Raw genomic sequence first — 26,357 nt, forward strand, 5'->3', positions numbered from 1 at the left:
TTCTAGAAACCGTAAAGTTTCTGAAGATTCTGAGAATTGTATAAATTCTAGAGACTTTAGAGATTCTAAAGATTTTAAACAGATTCTAGATATTCTAGATACTCTAGAACGATTCTAGAGATTTTAGAGATTGTAGAAATTCTACAGATTCTGATTTGTTTTTTAATTTCGAACACCAAAAATTCCAAGAATTCTGAAGATTATAAAGATTTCGAATCTTTCAAAGTTTATAAGAATTCCAGAAACTCCAGAAATTTCCAAGGTCTCGGATATTCCGAGATTCTAGAGAATCCAGATATTTTAAAGATTCTGAGTATTTCGAAGACTGAAGATTCCAAAAATTCTGAAAATTATAATGATAACTCTGAACATTATAATGAGATTTCAAATATAACAAAGTTTCCAGAAATTCCACAAATTCCAAAAATCCCGTATATTCCAAGACTATAGAGATTCTAGAAACCGTAAAGGTTCTGAAGATTCTGAAAATTGTATATATTCTAGGTATTTTAGAGATTCTAACGAATCTAGATTCTAAATAATCTAAAGATTCTAGAGATTCTAAAGGTTCTAAATAATCTACAGATTTTAGATTTTCTAGACATTCTATCTTGAAAGTCCAGCGATTTTAAATATTCTAGAGATTCTACAGATTCTACAGATTCTGAATTCTCTAAAAAAATTCCAAGAATTCTGAAAATTATAAAATTTCGAAGCTTGCAAAATTTTCAAAGATTCCAGAAATTTCAGAAATTTCAAAGATTTCACTAGAGTGAAGAGTCCAAAATTTTTGAAGATTATGAAAATTCCAAAGGTTTCAGAAATTCCAAAAATTCTGAAGAATATGAAAGTTCTGAATATTTCGAAGTTTGAATATCTCAAAAGTTTTGAATACTTTGAAAGTTCTAAATTTTCCAACGGTGGTAAGGATTCTAAAGGACCAAGATATTCCATAAATTCCAAAGATTCCGAATATTCCTAGACTAAAGATTACAGAGATTGTAAAGAATATATCGAAAGTTGAAGATATCAATAATTCTGAAGATTTCAAATATTACAAAGTTTCCAGAAATTCCACAAATTCCAAAAATCCCGGCTATTCCGAGACTTTAGTGTTTCTGGAAACCCGGTATATTCTGAATATTCCGAGAATTGTGTATATTCGAAAGATTTTACAGATTATAAGGAATCTAGATTCTAAATAACCTAAAGATTATAGAGATTCTAAAGATTCTAAATAATCTACAGATTCTAGAGATTCTAGAAATTCTACAGATTGTTTTTTTTTTTAATTTCGAACACTGAAGATTCTAAGAAATCTGAAGAATATAAAGATTTCGAAGCCTTCAAAGTTTCTAAAGATTCCAGAAATTTCAGAAACCTCAAAGATTTCAGATATTCTGACTCTAGAAAATTCAGAGATTTGAAAGATTCTGAATACTTCGAAGACTGAAGATTCCAAAAATTCTGAAAGTTACGAAGGTTCTAAAGGTTTTAGAAATTCGAAAGATTTCGTATATTCCGAGACTAGAAATTCCAAAGATTCTGAAGAATATGCAGATTCTGAGTATTATGAAAGCTGAAGTTCCCAAAAATTATAAAGACAGATGATTTTCTGGATTTTAAATATTCCAAAGATTTCAAACATTCCTGTTTCCAGAAATTCCACAATTTGCAAAAATCAAGGATATTCCAAGACTTTAGAGATTCTGGAAAACCGGAGTATTCTGAGAATTGTGTACATTCGAGAGATTTTAGAGATTGTAACGAATCTAGATTCTAATATAATGTAATAATCTGAAGATTTTAGAGATTCTGAAGATTCTAAATAATCTACAGTTTCTAGAGATTCTAGCGATTCTAGAGGTTTTAGAGTTTCTAGAAATTTTAAAGATTCTGTTTTTGTTTTAATTTCGAACACTGAAGATTCCAAGAATTCTGAAGATTATAAAGATTTCGAAACCTTGAAAATTTCTAAAGATTCTAGAGATTACAGAAATTTCCAAGATTTCAGATATTCCGAGACTAGAGAATCCAGAGATCTTAAAGATACTGAATCTTTGGAACACTGGAGATTCCAAAAATTCGGAAGATTCTAAAGGTTTCAGAAGTTCCAAAGATTTCGGATATTCCGAGACTAGAGATTCCAGAGATTCTGAAGAATATGAAAATTCTCAATATTTCGAAATTTGAATATCTTAATAGGTTTAAAAACTTTGAAGATATTCAAGATTCTAAATTTTCCAGAGATTGCACGGATTCCACAAATTCCAAAGATTACGAATATTCCGAGACTAGAAATTCCAAAGATTCTGAAGAATATGAAGATTCTGAATATTTCGAAAGCTGAAGGTCCCAAAAATTATGAAGACAGAGGATTTTCTTGATTTTAAATATTCCAAAGATTTCAAATATTCTAGTTTCCAGAAATTCCACAACTTGCAAAAATCCTGGATATCCCGAGACATTAGAGATTCTGGAAAACCGGAATTTTCTGAAGATTCTGAGAATTTTGTACATTCGAGAAATTTTAGAGATTCTAACGAATCTAGATTCTAAATAATCTAAAGATTTTAGAGATTCTAGAGATTCTAAATAATCTACAGATTCTAGAAATTTTAAACATTCTGTTTTTTTTTAATTTCGAACACTTAAGATGCCAAGAATTCTGAAGATTATAAAGATTTCGAAGCTTTCAAAGTTTCTAAAGATTCTAGAGATTACGGAATTTTCAAAGATTTCAGATATTCCGAGACTCTAGAGAATCCAGAGAGTTTAAAGATTCTAAATATTTCGAAGACTGAAGATTCCAAAGATTCTGAAGATTATAAAGATTTTAAAGGTTTCAGAAATTCTAACGATTTCGAATATTCCGAGACTAGAGATTCCAGAGATCCTGAAGAATATGAAAACTCTGAATATTTCGAAGATTGAATAACCCAAAGTTTTGAACACATTGAAGATTGTGAAGATTCTAAATTTTCCAAAGATTACAAGGATTCTAAGGGTCCGGAGATTCCACAAATTCCAAAGATTACGAATTACGAGACTAGAAATTCCGGAGATTCTGAAGAATATGAAGATTCTGAATATTTCAAAAGCTGAAGATCCCAAAAATTATGAAGACAGAGGATTTTCTGGATTTTAAATATTACAAAGATTTCAAACATTCGAGTTTCCAGAAATTCCACAACTTGCAAAAATCCTGGATATTCTTACACTTTAGAGATTCTGGAAATCCGAAATTTTCTGAAGATTGTGAGAATTTTGTACATTCGAGAGATTCTAACGAATCTAGATTCTAAATAATCTAAAGATTTTAGAGATTCTAGAGATTCTAAAATATCCACAGATTCTAGAAATTTTAAAGATTCTGTGTTTTTTTTAATTTCGAACACTTAAGATGCCAAGAACTCTGAAGATTATAAAGATTTCGAAGCTTTCAAAGTTTCTAAAGATTCTAGAGATTACGGAATTTTCAAAGATTTCAGATATTCCGAGACTCTAGAGAATCCAGAGAGTTTAAAGATTCTAAATATTTCGAAGACTGAAGATTCCAAAGATTCTGAAGATTATAAAGATTTTAAAGGTTTCAGAAATTCTAACGATTTCGAATATTCCGAGACTAGAGATTCCAGAGATCCTGAAGAATATGAAAACTCTGAATATTTCGAAGATTGAATAACCCAAAGTTTTGAACACTTTGAAGATTGTGAAGATTCTAAATTTTCCAAAGATTACAAGGATTCTAAAGGGTCCGGAGATTCCACAAATTCCAAAGATTACGAATTACGAGACTAGAAATTCCGGAGATTCTGAAGAATATGAAGATTCTGAATATTTCGAAAGCTGAAGATCCCAAAAATTATGAAGATAGAGGATTTTCTGGATTTTAAATATTACAAAGATTTCAAACATTCCAGTTTCCAGAAATTCCACAACTTGCAAAAGTCTAGGATATTCCGAGACTTTAGAGATTTTAGAAAACCGAAATTTTCTGAAGATTCTCAGAATTGTGTACATTCAAGAGATTTTAGAGATTCTAACGAATCCAGATTCTAAATAATCTAAAGATTTTAGAGATTCTGGAGATTCTAAATAATCTACAGATTCTAGAGATTCTAGCGATTCTAGAGATTTTAGAAATTTTAAAGATTGTGTTTTTTTTTAATTTCGAACACTGAAGATTCCAAGAATTCTGAAGATTATAAAGATTTCGAAACCTTGAAAATTTCTAAAGATTCTAGAGATTACAGAAATTTCCAAGATTTCAGATATTCCGAGACTAAAGAATCCAGAGATCTTAAAGATACTGAATCTTTGGAAGACAGGAGATTCCAAAAATTGGGAAGATTATAAAGATTCTAAAGGTTTCAGAAGTTCCAAAGATTTCGGATATTCCGAGATTGGAAATTCTAGAGATTCTGAAGAATATAAAAATTCTCAATATTTCGAAATTTGAATATCTTAATAGTTTTGAAAACTTTGAAGATATTCAAGATTCTAAATTTTCCAAAGATTGCACGGATTCTAGTGGCTCAAGAGATTGTAGAAATTCCAAAGATTACGAATATTCCGAGACTAGAAATTCCAAAGATTCTGAAGAATATGAAGATTCTGAATATTTCGAAAGCTGAAGATCCCAAAAATTATGAAGACAGATGATTTTCTGGATTCTAAATATTCCAAAGATTTCAAACATTCTAGTTTCCAGAAATTTCACAACTTGCAAAAATGCAGTATATTCCGAGACTTTAGAGGTTATGGAAACCCGAAATTTTCTGAAGATTCTGAGAATTGTGTACATTCGAGAGATTTTAGAGATTCTAACGATTCTAGATTCTAAATAATCTACAGATTCTAGAAATTTTACAGAATCTGTTTTTTTTTTTAATTTCAGAAGATTCCAAGAATTCTAAAGATTATAAAGATTTCGAAGCCTTCAAAGTGTCTAAAGATTCTAGAGATTACAGAATTTTCAAAGATTTTGGATATTCCGAGACTAGAGATTCCAGAGATTCTGAAGAATATGAAAATTCTCAATATTTCGAAATTTGAATATCTTAATAGTTTTGAAAAGTTTGAAGATATTCAAGATTCTAAATTTTCCAAAGATTGCACGGATTCTAGAGGCTCCAGAGATTGCAGAAATTCCAAAGATTACGAATATTCCGAGACAAGAAATTCCAAAGATTCTGAAGAATATGAAGATTCTGAATATTACGAAAGCTGAAGTTCCCAAAAATTATAAAGACAGATGAGTTTCTGGATTTTAAATATTCCAAAGATTTCAAACATTCCTGTTTCCAGAAATTCCACAATTTGCAAAAATCCAGGATATTCCAAGACTTTAGAAATTCTGGAAAACCGGAATTTTCTGAGTATTCTGAGAATTGTGTACATTTAAGAGATTTTAGAGATTGTAACGAATCTAGATTCTAAAAATAATCTGAAGATTTTAGAGATTCTAAAGATTCTAAATAATCTACATTTTCTAGAGATTCTAGCGATTCTAGAGGTTTTAGAGTTTCTAGAAATTTTAAAGATTGTGTTTTTTTTTAATTTCGAACACTGAAGATTCCAAGAATTCTGAAGATTATAAAGATTTCGAAACCATGAAAATTTCTAAAGATTCTAGAGATTACAGAAATTTTCAAGATTTCAGATATTCCGAGACTAGAGAATCCAGAGATCTTAAAGATACTGAATCTTTGGAACACTGGAGATTCCAAAAATTCGGAAGATTATAAAGGTTTCAGAAGTTCCAACGATTTCGGATATTCCGAGACTGGAGATTCCAGAGATTCTGAAGAATATGAAAATTCTCAATATTTCGAAATTTGAATATCTTAACAGTTTTGAAAACTTTGAAGATATTCAAGATTCTAAATTTTCCAAAGATTGCACGGATTCCACAAATTCCAAAGATTACGAATATTTCGAGACTAGAAATTCCAAAGATTCTAAAGAATATGAAGATTCTGAATATTTCGAAAGCTGAAGGTCCCAAAAATTATGAAGACAGAGGATTTTCTGGATTTTAAATATTCCAAAGATTTCAAACATTCTAGTTTCCAGAAATTCCACAACTTGCAAAAATTCAGGATATTCCTAGACTTTAGAGATTCTGGAAATCCGAAATTTTCTGAAGATTCTGAGAATTGTTTACATTCGAGAGATTTTAGAGATTCTAACTAATCTAGATTCTAAATAATCTAAAGATTTTAGAGATCCAAAAGATTCTAAATAATCTTCAGATTCTAGAGATTCTAGCGATTCTAGAAATTTTAGAGATTCTACAAATTCTGCAGATTCTGTTTTTTTTTTAATTTCAAACACTGAAGATTAAAAGAATTCTGAAGATTATAACGATTTCGAAACCTTGAAAATTTCTAAAGATTCTAGAGATTACATAAATTTCCAAGATTTCAGATATTCCGGGACTAGAGAATCCAGAGATCTTAAAGATACTGAATCTTTGGAACGCTGGAGATTCCAAAAATTCGGAAGATTATAAAGATTCTAAAGGTTTCAGGAGTTCCAAAGATTTCGGATATTCCGAGACTGGAGATTCTAGAGATTCTGAAAAATATGAAAATTCTCAATATTTCGAAATTTGAATATCTTAATAGTTTTGAAAATTTTGAAGATATTCAAGATTCTAAATTTTCCAAAGATTGCACGGATTCTACAGGCTCAAGAGATTCCAAAAATTCCAAAGATTACGAATATTCCGAGACCAGAAATTTCAAAGATTCTGAAGAATATGAAGATTCTGAATATTTCGAAAGCTGAAGATCCCAAAAATTATGAAGATAGAGGATTTTCTGGATTTTAAATATTACAAAGATTTCAAACATTCCAGTTTCCAGAAATTCCACAACTTGCAAAACTCCTGGATATTCCGAGACTTTAGAGATTCTAGAAAACTGAAATTTTCTGAAGATTCTGAGAATTGTGTACATTCAAGAAATTTTAGAGATTCTAACGAATCCAGATTCTAAATAATCTAAAGATTTTAGAGATTCTGAAGATTCTAAATAATCTACAGATTCTAGAGATTCTAGCAATTCTAGAGATTTTAGAAATTTTAAAGACTCTGTTTTTTTTTAATTTCGAACACTGAAGATTCCAAGAATTCTGAAGATTATAAAGATTTCGAAACCTTGAAAATTTCTAAAGATTCTAGAGATTACAGAAATTTCCAAGATTTCAGATATTCCGAGACTAGAGAATCCAGAGATATTAAAGATACTGAATCTTTGGAACACTGGAGATTCCAAAAATTCGGAAGATTATAAAGATTCTAAAGGTTTCAGAAGTTCCAAAGTTTACGAATATTCCGAGATCAGAAATTTTAGAGATTCTGAAGAATATGAAGATTCTGAATATTTCGAAGACTGAAGATTCCAAAAATTCGGAAGATTATAAAGATTTTAGAGGTTTCAGAAATTCCAAAAATTTCGGATATTCCAAGACTAGAGATTCCAGAGATCCTGAAGAATATGAAAATTCTGAATATTGAATATCCCAAAAGTTTTGAACACTTTAAAGATTGTGAAGATTCTAAATTTTCCAAGCATTACAAGGATTCTAAAGGGTCCGGAGATTCCACAAATTCCAAAGATTACGAATATTCCGAGACTATAAATTCCGGAGATTCTGAAGAATATGAAGATTCTGAATATTTCGAAAGCTGAAGATCCCAAAAATTATGAAGACAGAGGATTTTCTGGATTTTAAATATTCCAAAGATTTCAAACATTCCAGTTCCCAGAAATTCCACAATTTGCAAAATCCAGGATATTCCAAATCTTTATAGATTCTGGAAAACCGGAATTTTCTGAGTATTCTGAGAATTGTGTACATTCGAGAGATTTTAGAGATTCTAACGAATCCAGATTCTAAATAATCTAAAGATTTTAGAGATTCTGAAGATTCTAAATAATCTACAGATTCTAGAGATTCTAGCGATTCTAGAGATTTTAGAAATTTTAAAGATTCTGTTTTTTTTTTAATTTCGAACACTGAAGATTCCAAGAATTCTGAAGATTATAAAGATTTCGAAACCTTGAAAATTTCTAAAGATTCTAGAGATTACAGAAATTTCCAAGATTTCAGATATTCCGAGACTAGAGAATCCAGAGATATTAAAGATACTGAATCTTTGGAACACTGGAGATTCCAAAAATTCGGAAGATTATAAAGATTCTAAAGGTTTCAGAAGTTCCAAAGATTACGAATATTCCGAGATCAGAAATTTCAGAGATTCTGAAGAATATGAAGATTCTGAATATTTCGAAGACTGAAGATTCCAAAAATTCGGAAGATTATAAAGATTTTAGAGGTTTCAGAAATTCCAAAAATTTCGGATATTCCAAGACTAGAGATTCCAGAGATCCTGAAGAATATGAAAATTCTGAATATTGAATATCCCAAAAGTTTTGAACACTTTAAAGATTGTGAAGATTCTAAATTTTCCAAGCATTACAAGGATTCTAAAGGGTCCGGAGATTCCACAAATTCCAAAGATTACGAATATTCCGAGACTATAAATTCCGGAGATTCTGAAGAATATGAAGATTCTGAATATTTCGAAAGCTGAAGATCCCAAAAATTATGAAGACAGAGGATTTTCTGGATTTTAAATATTCCAAAGATTTCAAACATTCCAGTTCCCAGAAATTCCACAATTTGCAAAATCCAGGATATTCCAAATCTTTATAGATTCTGGAAAACCTGAATTTTCTGAGTATTCTGAGAATTGTGTACATTCGAGAGATTTTAGAGATTCTAACGAATCTAGATTCTAAATAATCTAAAGATTTTAGAGATTCAAAAGATTCTAAATAACCTACAGATTCTAGAGATTCAAAGGGGTCCGGAGATTCCACAAATTCCAAAGATTACGAATATTTCGAGACTAGAAATTCCAGAGATTTTGAAGATTCTGAATATTTCGAAAGCTGAAGATCCCAAAAATTTTCAAGACTGAAGACTTTCTGGATTTTAAACATTCCAAAGTTTCCAGAGATTCCATAAATCCCAAAAAATCCCGATATTCCGAGACTAGAGATTTCAGAAACCTTAAATACTCCGAATATTCTAAAATTTCTATATATTCTGGAATTTTTAGAGATTCTAACGAATATAGATTCTAAATAATCGACAGATTCTAGTAATTCTAGAGACTCTAGTGACTGTAGAACCTCCTGAGATTCTATAGAATCTACATATTTTGAATATTTGGAAAACTGAAGATTCCAAAAATTATGAAGATTATAATGATTTCGAAGGTTGCAAAGATTCCAAAGAATCCTGAAATTCCAGAAATTCCAAAGTTTTCGGATATTCCGAGACTCTAGAGAATCCAGAGATTTTGAATATTTCGATAACTGAAGATCCTAAATATTTTGAGACTGAAAGTTGCCAAGATTCTAAAGATCATAAATATGCGAAGATTCTAAAAGTTCCAAAGATTCTACAAATTCTAAAAAGTCCTGATTTTGGAGACTATTAATTCCAGAAACCCTTAATATTCTAAATATTCTGAAAATTTTACAAATTCCGAGTCTGTAACTACTCCAGAGATTCTAAATATTCTGAAGATTCTGAAAATTCTATATTCCCGAATTTTTTCTTTTTTTAGGCAATTGTTTCAAAAACTTCATTTTTCCATTGGCTGTGAAATGTTTGACCTTTTCGTTCAAAACTGTGTACCAATAATTTTTTTTGTTAAAAAAAATTGAACTCGGATATTCCGAAAACCAGTCGTATCAACCCATCATTATTTTTCTTGTAGACGCATCATTCCTGAGCAAACAAGTTTCCACCATCTTACACCATTGTTTCTCTTTGCTACAACGAATCTGAAAGTTCCCTTGTTAAAATCGTCCTGTTCTTCTCTATTTTCACGTCGAATGCAAAACTGCACCCTTGTGTTCGTATTTCTAATTTCTAGCGCATTGTTCACTTCATCGTAACCGTTTTAATAAATTATTTAGAACGTCGACAATCAACTCAAGAGAGTTTCGGCTTCCGGAGATTTATCGTCGTTATATAGCCGTCTGGAGAATCCGGGACTTTGAGTAGTATCGACAGGTACAAAAGTAGTGCAAGTGCAGTCAGAAACAATTATTACCTCCGAGAGGTCGGAAGTTCAATTAGTTTGAACTACAGAATCGATTACTTACTTGTAAGTCTTGAAACCGAGTTTCGAATAGTTCGCGAATTTCCAGCTCATCAAAAAAATCCTCGCGTTGTAAAATTCCATTCCGTCAAGCTAAAAAAACTGCAAAATTGCTTAACCTTTACTTGTCTCCAACCCCCAAGAAAGAAAACATCGTTATTGTAATAACCCCATCCACTTTCACCCTCAACTCCACTCCACCGCCTCCCAACAATGCTAACACAATTTCGACAAGTCAGCAAAACTTCCGAATTCCCCACCCCCGGCCCGCTCCACACACCCCCAACTTAAATTTAGTTTCAGTTAGTTGGCAATCCTGAGATTAGGCGCTTATGAAAGTATTAGAATACATAAAATCGATACCCGAACCGCCCCCTCCCGGGCGCCGCATCCTCTCCCAAAATTGTCATTATAATTCTCGCCCCATTACTTTCTTATTACATCTCCAACAAGCCCATAACCACCTCAAACTTAGTAGCTCCGAAGACACTAAAACAATACACTCGGCGTGCGTTCTCGCTGCCGCCCCGACCAACCCTATTACGCACGACAAATTTATGCCGACATTATTTTAGCCGGGGGCGCGTTATCATAATGCCTCCGAAAAACTCGCAGGTATCGGAGGAAAAGCGGACGAAAAGCCGGCCCGCACAAGGACGATTATCCCGGATTCTCGCTTGCTCCAGGTCGAGAAAAACGGCTTATCCGAAATGTAAATTTGATTCAGTGCAACGCAACGGCCTCGCCGTCATTACAAAGCGTATTTGTTTATTTTTAGAGGTGCGTCATGGGCTAATTAGTGTAATAAAATTGGCCGGAATTGCGGCGCTTACCGCATCGGCGGGGTTAAAGTGGGTGAAAAATTGACATTTATGAAAAAACGGAAAAATTAATTTGTCCCGGATCGCGCTTAATCGATAGTGTGCTGTGAGGCCGTGATATGCATAAATAATGCGGTTGTCGACATTGTTAGTGGTAAAATCATAAATAAAATTATGCACTCGTGACAAATATCGCCACAAATTTGATTTTAGTTAAACAGATGTATTGTTCACATGGAAACCACTGACAGCTCGCTTTTCAAATATTAACACTTTGTGTTTCCACGGGTGTAAAAATGTTCCCTGGGGGAACTGGACACCTACGAAGAATTTCAGTCTTCGAAATTTTCAGAATAAAGATAGAATCTAGAGCGTCTAGATATAATCTCTTTTTGACCTGTGAAATCTTAATAATCTTCAGAATCTTTGAAATTTTTTAAACCATCTAAATCTTTACATTGTTCCGAATTTTTGGAATCTTCAGTTTCTGGAATATTCAGAAACTTCAAATTCTGTTCAATCTCTTGAAACTCCAAAAACCTCTAGAACCGCTAAAATTTCAAGATGCTCTAGATTTTGTGGATTTTTAAAATCTAGATTCTCTAAAATCTCTAAAATCTCTAAATTTTTGTTTTATTGAATTGAAAATCTAGAGTCTCTAGTCTTGGAATTTCCGGATTTTTTTAAATTTGTGGAATCTTTGGAACCTTTTTAATCTTTAAGTTACTTAAAATATTTATAATTTTTATATTCTTGGCATTCTAAGGAGAATCTTTGGATTCTCTAGAGTCGCCGAATATCTGAAATCTTTGAAATTTCTAGAATCTTTGGAATCTTTGAAACCTGCGAAATCCTAATAATCTTCAAAATTTTTGGGATCTTCATTTTTTAAATTATTTAGGAACTTCAAAACCTGTAGAATCTCTAGAATCTCTAAAATCTGTAATTGATAATCTTCTGAATCTAGAGTTTTAGAATATCCAAAATATCTGGAATATTTGGAATCTTTTAACCTTCCAAATTATTATAATCTTCATAATCTTTAGAATCTTCAGTTTTCAAGATTTTTGGAGACCTCAGTCTTCGATATCTTTAGAGGCTCTGGAATCTCTAGTCTCACAATATCCGGAATTTTCAGAATTTTTGGAATCTTCAGTTACGAAATATTCAGAAACTTCAGGACCTATGGAACCTTTGGAATCTTTAAAATCTTTATAATCTTTAGAATTTTTATAGAATCTCCGGAATCTATAGAATATACAGAATTTTCAGATTATTTAAGGTTTCTGGAATTTCCGAATATTTCAGTCTTCGAAATGTTAAGAATCTCTGGAATCTCTAGTCTCGGAACATCCGGAATCATTGGAATTTCTGGAACCTTATGAATCTTCAGTTTTCATAAGTTTTGGAATCTTCAATCTTCGAAATTTGAAACCTTTGGAATATTTAAAATTTTCGGAATCTTCATAATCTTCACAATTTTTAGAATCTTTAGTCTTCGAAATATTCAGGATCCCTGGAATCCCTAGGGTCTCGGAATGTCCGGAATTCTTGGAATTTGTGGAATTTCTGGACTCTTTGGAATCATTGAAATCTTTGGAAAATTTAGGATCATCAAAATCTTAGAATCCCTGGAATTTCCAGAATCCTTGGGATTAGTGGAATTTCTGAAACCTTGGGTATCTTTTGAAATCCTTGGAATCTTGATAATCTTCAGAGTCTTTGAAATCTTCAAAGTCTTCACCATTTTTGGAATATTTAGTTTTCGAAGTCTTCAGAATCTTTAGAATTTCTGATTTCTTTGAATACCTAGAAGTTTTGGGATTTCTGGAATTTCTGAAATCTTTGGAATCATTAAAATCTTCAGCATTTTTGTAAAATCACTACAAAATATAGAAAAGTCTTTCGAATCTTCATAGTATTCAGAATCTTTGAAATCTTCAGTTTTTACAATTTTTGGAAACTTCGGTCTTCGAAATCTTCAGTATTTCTGGAATCCGTAGAGCCTCATATTGTCGGAAATTTTTGGAATTTTTGGAATCTTTGAACTCTTTGAAATCTTTATAATTTTCCGAACCGTTGGAATCTTCAGTTTTCGAAATATTCCGATTCCTCAGAATTTTCAGCTTGGTCAAATCTTCCGAATGTTCAGGATCCCTGGAATCACTAGTCTCGGAATATCCAGAATCTGAGAATTTCTGGAACTTTTGGAATGTTTGAAGTCTTAGGAATCTTTATAATATTCAGAATCTTCGAAATCTTCAGTTTTCGAATACTTTAGAATCTCTGGTATCTCTAGTCTCGGAATATCCGGAATATTTGGAATTTGTGGAATCTCTGGAAATTTTGGTACCTTTGAAATCTTTGGAACATTTATTATCTTGGGAATCTTTAAAGCCTTCAGAATTTTTGAGATTTTAGTCTTCAAAATATTTAGAATCTTCATATTCTTTAGAATATCTGCACTGTTTAGTCTCGGAATATGCAGAATCTTTGGAATTTCTGGAATCTCTGGAATCTTTACAATATTCAGAATCTTTGAGATTTTAAGTTTTCACAATTTCCGGATAATTCGAGACTGTAGATGTTCCAGAGATCCTAAAGATTCTAAAGATTCTGAAAATTTTATAAGCTTCTAGAAGTTCTAGGGATTCAAGCGATTCTAGAGATGTTAAAGGATCTAGACATTTTAGAGATTCTAGAGATACTAAAAATTCTAAATATTTTTAAGATCTTTAGTCTTCGAAATGTTTAGAATCTTTGTATTCTTTAAAACTTCTGGAATATTTAGTCTTGGAGTATCCAGAATTTTGTAATATTCAAAATCTTTGTAATCTTCGATTTTTATAATATTTGGAATTTTCAGTCTTCGAAATCTTTAGAATCTCTGGAAGCTTTAGAGTCTCAAAATATTTGGAGTTGTTGGAATCTTTGAAATCTTTTTAATCTTTATAACTTTCACAAAATTCAGAACAGTCAGGAACTCTGGAATCTTATATAGTCTCGGAATATCCGGGATATTTGTAATTTGTGGAACCTCTGGATATCTTGGTATCTTTGAAATCTTTGGAATATTTATTATCTTGGAAATCTTTAAAGTCTTCAGAATTTTTGGGATCTTTAGTCTTCGAAATATTTAGAATCTTTATATTCTTTAGAATATCTGGACTCTTTAGAATTTCTGGAACATTTGGAATCTTTAGAATATTCAGAATCTTTGAAATTTTCAATTTTCATAATTTCCGAATAATTTGAGACTGTAGACATTCCAGAGATCCTAAAGATTCGGAAGATTCTGAAAATTCTATAGTGTCTAGAGGTTCTAGAGATTCTAAAGATTTTAATCATCTGCAGATTCTACTGACTCGAGAGATTCTTGAGATTCAAGCGATTCTAGAGATGTTAAACGTTCTAGACATTGTAGAGGTTCTAGAGACTCTAAAGTTCTAAAGATTTTTGGGATCTTTAGTCTTCGAAATATTTACAATCTTCATATTCTTTAGAATTTCTGGAATCTTTAGACATGGAATATCCAGAATCATGGGAATTTCTGGAATATTTGGAATCTTTAGAATATGCAAATTTTTTGAAATCTTCAGTTTTCACAATTTCTGGATAATTCGAGAATGTAGACATTCCAGAGATCCTAAAGATTCGGAAGATTCTGAAAATTCTATAGTGTCTAGAGGTTCTAGAGATTCTAAAGATTCTAAATCATCTACAGATTCTACGGACTCTAAAGATTCTTGAGATTCAAGCGATTATAGAGATGTTAAATGTTCTAGACATTTTAGAGAATCTAGAAATTCTAAAAGTTCAAAAAATTTTTGGGATCTTAAGTGTTCGAAATATTTACAATCTGCATATTTTTTAGAATATCTGGACTCTTTAGTCTCGACATATCCAGAATCTTTGGAATTTCTGGAATATTTGGAATCTTTAGAACACTCAGAATCTTTGAAATTTTCAGTTTTCATAATTTCCGAATAATTTGAGACTGTAGAAATTTCAGAGATCTTACAGATTCTGAAAATTCTATAGTTCCTAGAGGTTCTAGAGATTCTAAAGATTCTAAATCATCTACAAAATCTTCAGATCTACGGACTCTAGAGATTCTTGAGATTCAAGCGATTCTAGAAATGTTAAAAATTCTAGACATTTTAGAGATTCTAGTGATTCTAAAAATTATAGAGATGTTTGGGATCTTTAGTCTCCGAAATATTTAGAATCTTCATATACTTTAAAATCTCTGGAATCATTAGTCTCGGAATATCCAGAATCTTTGGAATTTCTTGAATCTATGGAGTCTTTATAAAATTCAAAATCTTTATAATCATCGGTTTTTATAATATTTGGAATTTTCAAACTTCCAAATCTTTAGAATCGTTGGAATGTTTAGAATCTCAGAATATCTGGAATGTTTGGAATCTTTGAAATCTTTTTAATCTTTATGATTTTCACAATCTTCAGAACCTTCAGGATCTCTGGAATCTCGGAATATCCGGGACCTTTTGAATTTGTGGAACCTCTGGAAATCTTGGTATATTTGAAATTTTTGGAACATAATTTTATCTTGGGAATCTTTAAAGACTTTAGAATTTTTGGGATTTTAGTCTTCGAAATATTTACAATCTTCATATTCTTTAGAATATCTGGACTCTTTAGTCTCAGTATATCCAGAATCTTTGGAATCTTTAGAATATTCAGATTCTTTGAAATCTTAAGTTTCCATAATTTCTGGATAATTCGAGACTGTAGACATTCCTGAGATCCTAAAGATTCTGAAAATTCTATATTGTGTAGAGGTTCTAGAGATTCTAGAGATTCTTGAGAATCAAGCGATTCTAGAGATATTAAATGTTCTAGACATTTTAGAGATTCTAAAAGTTATAAAAATTTTTGGTCTTTAGCCTTCGAAATATTTACAATCTTCATATTCTTTAGAATGTCTGGAATCTTTAGACTCGGAATATCTAGAATCTTTGGAATTTCTGGAATCTTTGAAATCTTTAGAATATTCAGAATATTTGAAATTTTCAGTTTTCATAATTCCCGAATAATTTGAGACTGGAAATTCCAGAGATCCTAAAGATTCTGAAAATTCTATAGTTTCTAGAGGTTCTAGAGATTCTAAAGATTCTAAATCATCTACAGATTCTACGGACTCTAGAAATTATTGAGATTCAAGCGATTCTAAAGATGTTAAATGTTCTAGACATTGTAGAGATTCTACAAATTTTAAAAGTTCTAAAGATTTTTGGAATCTTTAATCTTCAAAATATTTACAATCTTCATATTCTTTAGAATTTCTGGAATCTTTAGACATCGAATATCCAGAATCTTTGGAATGTCTGGAATCTTTGGACTCTTTAGAATATTCAGAATCTTTGAGATTTTCAGTTTTCACAATTTCCGGATAATTCGAGACTGTAGATATTTAAGAGATCCTAAAGATTCTGAAAATTCTATAGTTTCTAGAGGTTCTAAAGATTCTAAAGATTCTAAATCATCTACAGATTCTACGGACTCTAGAGATTCTTGAGATTCAAGCGATTCTAGAAATGTTAAACGTTCTAGACATTTTAGAAATTCTAGAGTTTCTAAAGTTCTAAAGGTTTTTGGGATCCTTAGTCTTCGAAATATTTACAATGTACATATCCTTTAGAATCTCTGGACTCTTTAGTCTCGACATATCCAGAATTTTTGAAATTTCTGGAATATTTGGGATCTTTAGATTATTCAGATTCTTTAAAATTTTCAGTTTTCACAATTTCTACATAATTCAAGACTGTAGACATTCCAGAGATCCTAAAGATTCCGAAGATTCTGAAAATTCTATAGTGTCTAGAGGTTCTAGAGATTCTAAAAATTCTAAGTCATCTACAGATTCTACAGACTCTAGAGATTCTTGAGATTCAAGCGATTCTAGAGATGTTAAACGTAGACATTTTAGAGATTCTAAAAGTTCTAAAGATTTTTGGTATCTTTAGCCTTCGAAATATTTACAATCTTCATATTCTTTAGAATTTCTGGAATCTTTAGACTCGGAATATCCAGAATCTTTGGAATTTCTGGAATCTTTGGAATTTTTGAAATCTTTAGAATATTCAGAATCTTGAAATTTTCAGTTTTCATAATTTCCGAATAATTTGAGACTGTAGAAATTCCAGACATTCTGAAGATTCTGAAAATTCTTTAGTTTCTAAAGGTTCTGGAGATTCTAAAGATTCTAAATCATCTACAGGTTCTACGGACTCTAGAGATTCTTAAGATTCAAGCGATTCTAGGGATCTTAAAAGTTCTAAAGATTTTTGGAATGTTTAGCCTTCGAAATATTTACAATCTTCTTATTCTTTAGAATTTTTGAAATCGTTAGTCTCGGAATATCCAGAATCTTTGGAATTTCTGGAATCTTTGGAATCTTTGGAATCTTTAGAATATTCAGAATCTTTGAAATTTTCACTTTTTATAATTTCTGAATAGTTTGAGACTGTAGAAATTCCAGAGATCCTAAAGATTCTGAAAATTCTATAGTTTCTAGATGTTCTAGAGATTCTAAAGATTCTAAATCATCTACAGATTAGACATTTTAGAGATTCTAGAAATTCTAAAAGTTCTAAAAATTTTTGGGATCTTTAGTCTTCGAAATGTTTACAATCTTCATATTCTTTAGAATTTCTGGAATCTTTAGACATGGAATATCCAGAATCTTTGGAATTTCTGGAATCTTTGGAATCTTTAGAATATTCAAAATCATTGTAATTTTCAGTTTTTATATTTGTAATTTTTAGTCTTCGCAATCTTTAGAATCTTTATAATCTTTAGAGTCTCAGAAAATCTGGAATTTTTGGAACCTTCAGGATCTCTGGAATCTCTATAGTCTCGGAATATCCGGATATTTGGAATTCGTGGAACTTCTAGAAATCTTGTTATCTTTGAAATCTTTGGAATATTTATTATCATGGGAATTTTAAAGTCTTCAGAATTTTTGAGATCTTTATTGTCCGAAATATTAGAATCTTCATATACTTTAAAATCCTTAGAATCTCTAGTCTCGGAGTACCCAGAATTTTTGCAGTTTTGAAACCTTTGGAATTTAAATAATATTCAGAATTTTTGAAATCTTCAGTTTTCATAATTTTTAGAATCTCCAATTGAAATTTTCTTAATCTTTATAATTTTCACAATCCTCAGAACTTTCCGGATCTCTGGAATCTCTAGAGACACGGAATATCCGGGATATTTTTGGGATTTATGGAATCTCTGGAAATCTTGGTATCTTTGAAATCTTTGGAACATTTATTATCTTGGGATTCTTTAAAGACTTAAGAATTTTTGGGATCTTCAGCCTTCGAAATGTTTAGAGTATTTATATTCTTTAAAATCTCTGGAATCTTTAGTCTTGGAATATACAGAATGTTTGGAATCTTTAGAATATTCAGAAACCTTGAAATCTTCAATTTTCATAATTCTCGGATAATTGGAGACTGTAGACATTCCAAAGATTCTAAAGATTTTGAAAATTCTATAGTTTCTAGAGGTTCTAGAGATTCTTGAGATTCAAGCCATTCTAGATATGCTAAACGTTCTAGAATTTTAGAGATTCTAGGAATTCTAAAAATTCTATAGATTTTTGAGAGTTTTTGAAATATTTAGAATCTTCATATTCTTTAGAATTTCTGGAATCTTTAATCTCGGAATATCCAGAATCTTTATATTATTCAAAATCTTTGTAATCTTCAGTTTTTATAACGTTGGATCTTTGGAATGTTTGCAATCTTTATAATTTTCAGAATCTTCAGAATTTTCAGGATCTCTGAAATTTTCCGAGCCTCTGGACCTTTTGGAATCCTCGAAATTTTTGAAATATTTAGAATAATCTTCAGAATTTTGGGAATCTTCAAAGTTTTTGAGGTCTTCAACTTCGGAAATATTCAGAATCTTCATATTCCTTGGAATCTTGTGAAATCTTTGAAATGTTTATAATTTCCAAAATCTTCGAAATCTTCAAAGTGTTAAGGATTTCTGAAATCTCGGAATATCCCAAACCTTTGAAATTTACAGGGTTTCTGGAAACTTTATAATGTTTGAACTCGTTGGAATCTCTATAATCTTCAGAATCTTCGAAATCAAAATTTTTGCGATCTTCAGTCTTCGAAATATTCAAAATTAGAACTGTGTAATCTCTAGAGTTGTTGAAATTTCTGAAACCTTTGGACTCTTCAAAGTCTTTGGAATATTTGAATCTCAAGCCTTCGAAATTTTCAAAACCTCAGGAATTTCTAGATATTTGGAATATCTTCGGGTAATTTTCGAAGGTGAAAATTTTAATATTCAAAGAGATAGCACTAAATAATTTTATAATTTTATTAGCCTTGTGTAAAAAGGAAGTACTTTTGTCACCAACTTGTTTGAAAAATTTGTTTAAAGCATGTAAAACCAATTCACGATACAGCAATACAGAGCACGCGAAGAATTCATATTAGGAATTTGTCTTAATCTAGCCGATAACGGCATCAAGAGTCAATGATACGTTTAGGAATTCCCATCAAAAGGCCATAAAACACCCACTCCAGCAAGTTAACTAAACCCGCTGACGTGCCATGGATATCGAGCTTCAATATCCGTCAAAAAGCCAACCCGAAAACCCTCCACAACGATCCGCGAAGTCCGAATTTGCGCCCACTAAACCCGTCAACGCCCCCTTATCCCACACACGTTAATCCAACGAAAGAACGCCGCTTCCGAAACAATCGCAACCCCCCTCCCCCCATGAATAATTTTCCCCCACGCCGCGCATTCCCGAATTTATTATCATCCGCATCCCTGTCATTTTCACTCGAAACCGGTCGCCCCTGATTTATCCCGCGCTTATGTGTAGTGTTTACGGTTACGTCCTAACAAATTGTCGTGGAAAAAGCGGCAACCGCGTGATTTACCGCCTCATTACGTCATTCGATCCGGCCGTTTTACGGCCAATAATAAAACCGCCGACTGCATTAACTCACGACTTATACACAATCTGGCCGCGGGGGTTTACGACGCCGGTATTTGCATAAGGCGGCGTCGGCGGCGAAAGGGAAAAACCGCCACTTACCTTTGATGGCGGGATCGGGATGGTGGTGACACGTCGATACTTGGCAACCCCTTCGCTGCTCGAGGCTGGGGCAGTGGCGGCCCCCGTTCTGGGGCTGGGTTTTGATCGATCGGGTGCGGGACATCGAGCCGGGACCGCAGTCGGCGTCGCACGGGGACCACGGGCCCCAGGAAGTCACTTGGCAGTCCACCACTGGAACGGAGGTGATTTGTTACGTCATGCGGAAGGCGGTGGGGTGTAGGCCCCTGAGGCGCAGTTGGGGGATTAGAAAGTTCGGGTTTCATTTTTTTTATGGTAGGGGAGGGTTGTGGACACGGAAGTGCAATTAAACGAGTCTTGGAGTACTTGTTTAAGCCGCAAAATACAACTGAATTGGTATTGGAATAGAATTGGAATATATATAAAAATTCTAAAATATATAATTTTAAACTAAAACTAAACTAAACGTATTAAAATGTTGAAAAGCAAAATAGTTCCCAACTTGTGAGTTATGAATCCGTTTGAATTTTTGTCCTAGACATCGAGATTTTTTGAAAAAAATCAAAATGGTAAATATTACAAATTACAATTTTTCGACATTTTAGTTTTGGGGTTTTTCAGTTTTTTTATTTGATTTTCAATTTTTCGATATCTCAGTGTTGGGATTTTTCAATTTTTCAATTCTCCAATTTCTCGATTCTTCAATTTACCGATCTTTCAGTTTTAAGATTTTTCAATTTTCCAATTTTTGATGTTCCTAAATGTTCAATTCTTCGATTTTTCAATTTCTCGATTAAATGATTTCTTTGCTTTTTTCATTTCTCGATTTCTCGACAGTTTAAGTAAAAAATTGAGAAATCAAAAATCGGAGAATCGAAAAATGTGAGAATTGAAAAACTGAGAAACTGAAAAATTCCAACACTGAAATGTCGAAAAATGTAAAATCTTAAATAGTCAAAATTGAAAAATCAAAATTTTGAAAATTGAAAATCGAAAAACTTAAAAATCGAAAAACTGAAGAATTGAAAAACCTGAAAATGGAAAAATTACATTAAAAAATCGATAAATTGAAAAAACTCAGAAATTAAAAAACGATGAAATCGAGAAATCGAGGATTTGAAGAACTGAGAAACTGAAAATGTTGGAATCAACACTGAAATATCGAAAAACTGAAAATCGAGCAATTGAAGAATAAAAAAACTGAAGAATCCTAAAACTGAAATACCGAAAAGTGGAGAAATATAAAGTTGAAAATTTGGGAAATTTAAAATTCTGAAAATTGAGAAATCGAAAAATTGAAAAATCTAAAACCGAGAAGTCGAAATCGAAAAATTGAAAATTCAAAAATCTGAAAATCGAAAAATTGAATTGAAAAACTGAAAAATCGAAACACTGGAAAGTGGAGAAATTGGGAAATGAGAAAATCAAAAAGTCATTTAATCGAGAAATTAACAAATCGAAAAATTTTAAATTTAGAAACGCAAAAATTGAAATATTGAAAAATCGAAAAACTTGAAACATGGAAGAAAAATTGACCAATGGATAAATTGGAAAATTCAAAAATCTAAAATTTTAAAACTGAAAAGCCGAAAAATCAAAACACCGGGAAATCGAAAAACCGGAACATAGAAAAATTCAAAAACTGAAACATCAAAAAATCAAAAAGGCTAAAAATCGAAAACTTACGAAATCGAAAAATCGATATAATCGAAAATTTAACAAATTGAAAAATCGAGAAATCGAAATATCAAAAAACCGAAAAATTGAAAAATTACAAATTCAAAAATTTTAAAAACGAAAATCCTAAAAATTGAAAAAATCAAAAAGTCTGAAAATCAAAAAACCGTGAACAATCAAAAAATCAAAACATCATAAGCTTAATAAATCGAGAAACAGAAAAATTATAAATTCGAAAAATTGAAAAATCGAAAAATTTAAAGTTGAGAAATCCAAAAATCGAGACATCTGATATTTCTAAAGTTTAAAAAAAATCTAAGTCTAAAAACGGAAAAATCTAAAACATAAAAGTCGAAAAACTGAAAACTTGAGGGATCTAAAAATCGAGGGACTGAAGAATAGACATTGAAAAATCCCAAAACTGAAACATGGAAAAATTGAAAAACGGAAAAATTGCAAAATCGAAAATTGAAGTCAAAAAATAGAGAAATCGAATCAAAAAATCGAAAACAGAAAAACTTTCAACTAAAAGATCAAAAAATTTAAAAATCGAGAAAATAATCAAAAAGTCGTTTAATCGAGAAATTGAGAAATCAAAAAATCGAAAAGTCGAAAAATCGAAAGCCCGAGACCTCGAAAAATCGGAATATAGAAAAATTCAAAAACTGAAACATCAAAAGATCGAGAAATAGACAAATCGAAAAGGCGAAAAATCGGAAAATCGACATAATCGAAAATTTAAAAAATTGAAAAATCGAAAAATTGAAAAATTTAAAAAACGAAAAGATGAAACTTTGGAAAATCGAAAAACCGTGAAATTGAACAATCAGAAAATCAAAACATCGGAAGCTCAATAAATCGAGAAACAGAAAAATTATAAATTCGAAAAACTGGAAAATCGAAAAATTTGAAAGCGAAAAATTGAAAAATCGAAAAATTTTAAGTTGAGAAATCCAAATATCGAAACATCAGAACATCAAAAAATTGATATTTTTAAAATTTAAAAGTTGAAAAATAGAAAAATCGAGGGAACAAGAAATCGAGAATTGGAAAAATCTAAAAGTTTAAAAATTGAAAATTTAAAAATTGAGAGATCTAAATATAGAGGGACTGAAAACAGTTGAAAAATCGAATTGAAAACTCAAAAACCTGAAAATCGCAAGGCTGAACAATAGAAACACTGAAAAATCGAGAAAATAGGAAAATCACAAAATCCAAAAATCACTTAATCGAAAAATTGAAAAACCAAAAAATTGAAACTTTAGAAGCGTCAAAATTTGAAAAATTGAAAAATCCTAAAACTGAAACACCTGAAGATCGAAAAATTGAAGAATAGAAAAATTGTAAAATATAGAAACTTTGAAATTCTCCAATTTTTCAATGTTAAAATTTTATATTTTTCAATTTTTTGATTCTTCAATTTCTCGGTTTTTTTAAATTTTACATTTCTAGATGTTCGACTTTTCAGTTTTTTGATTTTTCAATTTTGGCAATTTAAAATTTTAGAATTTTCGATTTTTCATTTTTTAGATTTTTCGATATTTTGATGTTTTGATTTCTTGATCTCTCGATTATTTTTTACAAAATTTTTGACTATTTGATTTCCAGATTTTTCAACATTTCGATTTTCGGGACTTTCCAGTTTTTGGAAATTTTAATTTTTCGTTTTTTTGACCTTTGAATTGTTGGATCTTGGATTTTTCGGTTTTTCAATCTTCCGATTTTTAAAATTTTTAATTTTCTGATTTGTTAATTTTTAATTTTTTAATTTTTCCATTTTTAAAATTTCTAATTTTTTGATTTTTAAATTTTTCGATTTTTAAATTTAAACTTTTTCTTTGATGTTTCGATTTTTCGACATTTCCGTTTTTAAATGTTTTGATTGTTCGATTTTTCACTTTTTATTTAATTCTAATTTTTTTTTCAGTTTTAACTTATTTTGGCTTAAATCTATTTCTCAATTTTTCGACTTTTGGATTTCTCGATCTTTTTATGTTTCGATTTCTCGATGTTTTAGAATTTTTCGCTATTGGATTTTTCAATTTTTCGATTTCCTAATTTTTCGTCATTTCACTTTTAGTAATTTTTTAATTTCCCCATTTTTTAGTTTTCCGATTCTTCAACTTTCCGATTGTTCAATTTATTAGTTTTTTAAATTTCGAATTTTCGATTCCTCAATTTCCCGGTTTTTCGATTTTTTGATTTCGATTTTTAAATTTCAGATTTTTTGATGCTCCAATTATTCGAGTTTTTAAATAGTTGATTTTTTGATACTTTTATTTGACCTCTTAGTTATATTCGTTTAATAGATTTCTCGATTTTTCAAGTTTTCAATTACGCAATTTTTCAAAATTTCAATTTTAGGGACTTTCTAATTTCTGGATTTTTTAATTTTTCGATTTTTTGACCTTTCGAATGCTGCAACTTCGATTTTTCGCTTTATGCATCTTCGGATTTTTAAAAGTGCTGATTTTTTTTGGTTTTCCGATTATCAAAATTGCTGATTTTTCGATTTCTAAATTTTTCAATTTTTGTTTTAGATTTTTTTTGATGTTTCGATTTTCGACTTCTTTCTCGGTTTTAGATTTTTCGATTTTCGAATGTTTTGATTGCTCGATTTTTCAAATTTTTTCATCCCAAATTTTCCAATTTTTCAATTTTAACTTATTTTGGCTTATTTCGATTTCTCAATTTTTCGATTTTTAGACTTCTCGATCTTTTTATGTTTAGATTTCTCGATGGTTCAATTTTAAATTTTTCAGTTCTTCGATATTTCTATTTTGTAATTTTTCTAATTTTTAAATCTTTTGAATTTTCAGATTTTGGATTTTTAAATTTTAGATTTTTCAATTTTTTGATATAATTTTTATTTTTTTTAAATTCTAGATTTTTCGATTTCTTGATCTCTCCATTTTTCAATTTTTCAAATTTTCAAATTATAGATTTTTCGGTTTACTGATGTTTCTGTTTCTCGATCTTTTGATTTTTCGACTTCACGATTTTAGCTTTTTCATTTTTCCATTTTTCTATTTCTCGATTTATTGAGGTCTAGATGTTTAAATTTTTTGATTCTTTAATTTCTCTTTAAAATCTCGATTTTTCTATTTTTCATTTTTTCGATTTCTCAAATTGTCGATATTTTAGTTTTAGGATTTTTCAGTTTTTTTTTCTTCAATTACTCGATTTCATGGTTTTTCGATTTTCAGGTTTTTGATTTTTCAGTTTTTCGACTTTTCGATAGCTCGATTTTTGATTTTTCAAATTTTCGATATTGAAATTTTAAGTTTCTCAATTTTTTAATTTTTGAATTTTTAATTTTTATATTTTAAATTTTTCAATATTTCGATTATTCAATTTCTCACTTCCTCAAATTTTCGATTCCTCGATTTCGTCATTTTTTGATTTTTCAATTTATTAGCTTCACGATTTTGCAATTTTTCGATTTTTTAATTTCTGACGTTTCTAAATTTTCAATTTTTCCATTTGACTTGCCAAAGTTTAGATGTTTTAGTTTTTCAATTCTTTAGTTTCCCGATTTTCCAGTTTTTCAATATTTTGATTTTCAATTTTCAAAATTTTACATTCTTCGATTTCTAGGTTTTCAGATTTTTTTGATTTTTTAAATTTGACTATTTTTTTTACATTGTCGATATTTCAGTGTGTAATTCAGTTTTTTCAGTTTATTAATTCTTCCATTTTTCGATTTTATGATTTTTCCATTTATCGATTTTTTGATTTTTTGTTTTTTTGTTGTGATTTCTTGATCTCTCGATTATTTTTAAAAAGTTATTCGACTATTTGATTTCTCGAATTTTCAAATTTCCAGTTACGCGATTTTTCAACATTTCAATTTTAGGGACTTTTCAATTTCTGGATTTTTCAATTTTTGGATATTTTAATTTTTCGATTTTTTGACCTTGCTGGATTTTAAAATTTTCTGATTTTTTGAGTTTTCAATTTTAGATTTTTCTTTGATGTTCCGATTACACAATCTTTCGATTTTTTGTTTTTAAATGTTTTGATTTTTCGATTTTTCACTTTTTTTTAATTCTAAATTTTCCAATTTTTCAATTTTAACTTATTTTGGCTTATTTCGATTTCTCAATTTTTCGACTTTTCGATTTCTCGATCTTTTTATCTTTCGATTTCACGATGTTTCAGTTTTTGAATTTTTCAGTTTTTTGAGATCCCAATTTTTTGTCCATTTCACTTTTGGAATTTTCCAATTTCCCGATTTTCTAGTTTTCCGATTCTTCAATTTTCCGATTGTTCAATTTTTTAGAGTTTTTTAAATTTTGAGTTTTCGCTATTTTTCGGATTTTCGAGTTTTTGACTTTTTTTTAATTTCAAATTTTTCAATTTTTTTATTTTTTGATGCTCCGATTTTTCGATTTTTCAGTTCTTCAATATTTCTGTTTTAATAACACAATAATTATAATAACAATTTATTTTCTACAGGTATATAACCCAATTATAGAAAATATAAAATAGCAATTTTACAAATTTTTCTCGATTTTTCAAATTTCCAATTACACAATTTTTCAACAATTCGGTTTCAGATTTTTCGGTTTTCAAATGTTTTGATTGTTCGATT

At 30.2% G+C, this 26,357-nt stretch overlaps 1 protein-coding gene across 1 annotated transcript in view; it reads right to left on the reverse strand.

Moving 5' to 3' along the window:
* Nucleotides 1–26,357, reverse strand: part of Vex (vexed) — a 235,135-nt gene that overhangs the window by 63,457 nt on the left and 145,321 nt on the right. The window contains exon 2 of the mRNA XM_064071361.1: nucleotides 20,108–20,299. Coding sequence (XP_063927431.1) covers nucleotides 20,108–20,299 — 192 coding nt within the window. The remainder of the gene's footprint in view (nucleotides 1–20,107; nucleotides 20,300–26,357) is intronic.

Source organism: Zophobas morio, unplaced genomic scaffold, assembly GCF_036711695.1.
Source record: "Zophobas morio isolate AGI-343-1 ecotype UQ-CSIRO unplaced genomic scaffold, CSIRO_AGI_Zmor_V1 ptg000040l, whole genome shotgun sequence".
NCBI lineage: Eukaryota > Metazoa > Arthropoda > Insecta > Coleoptera > Tenebrionidae > Zophobas > Zophobas morio.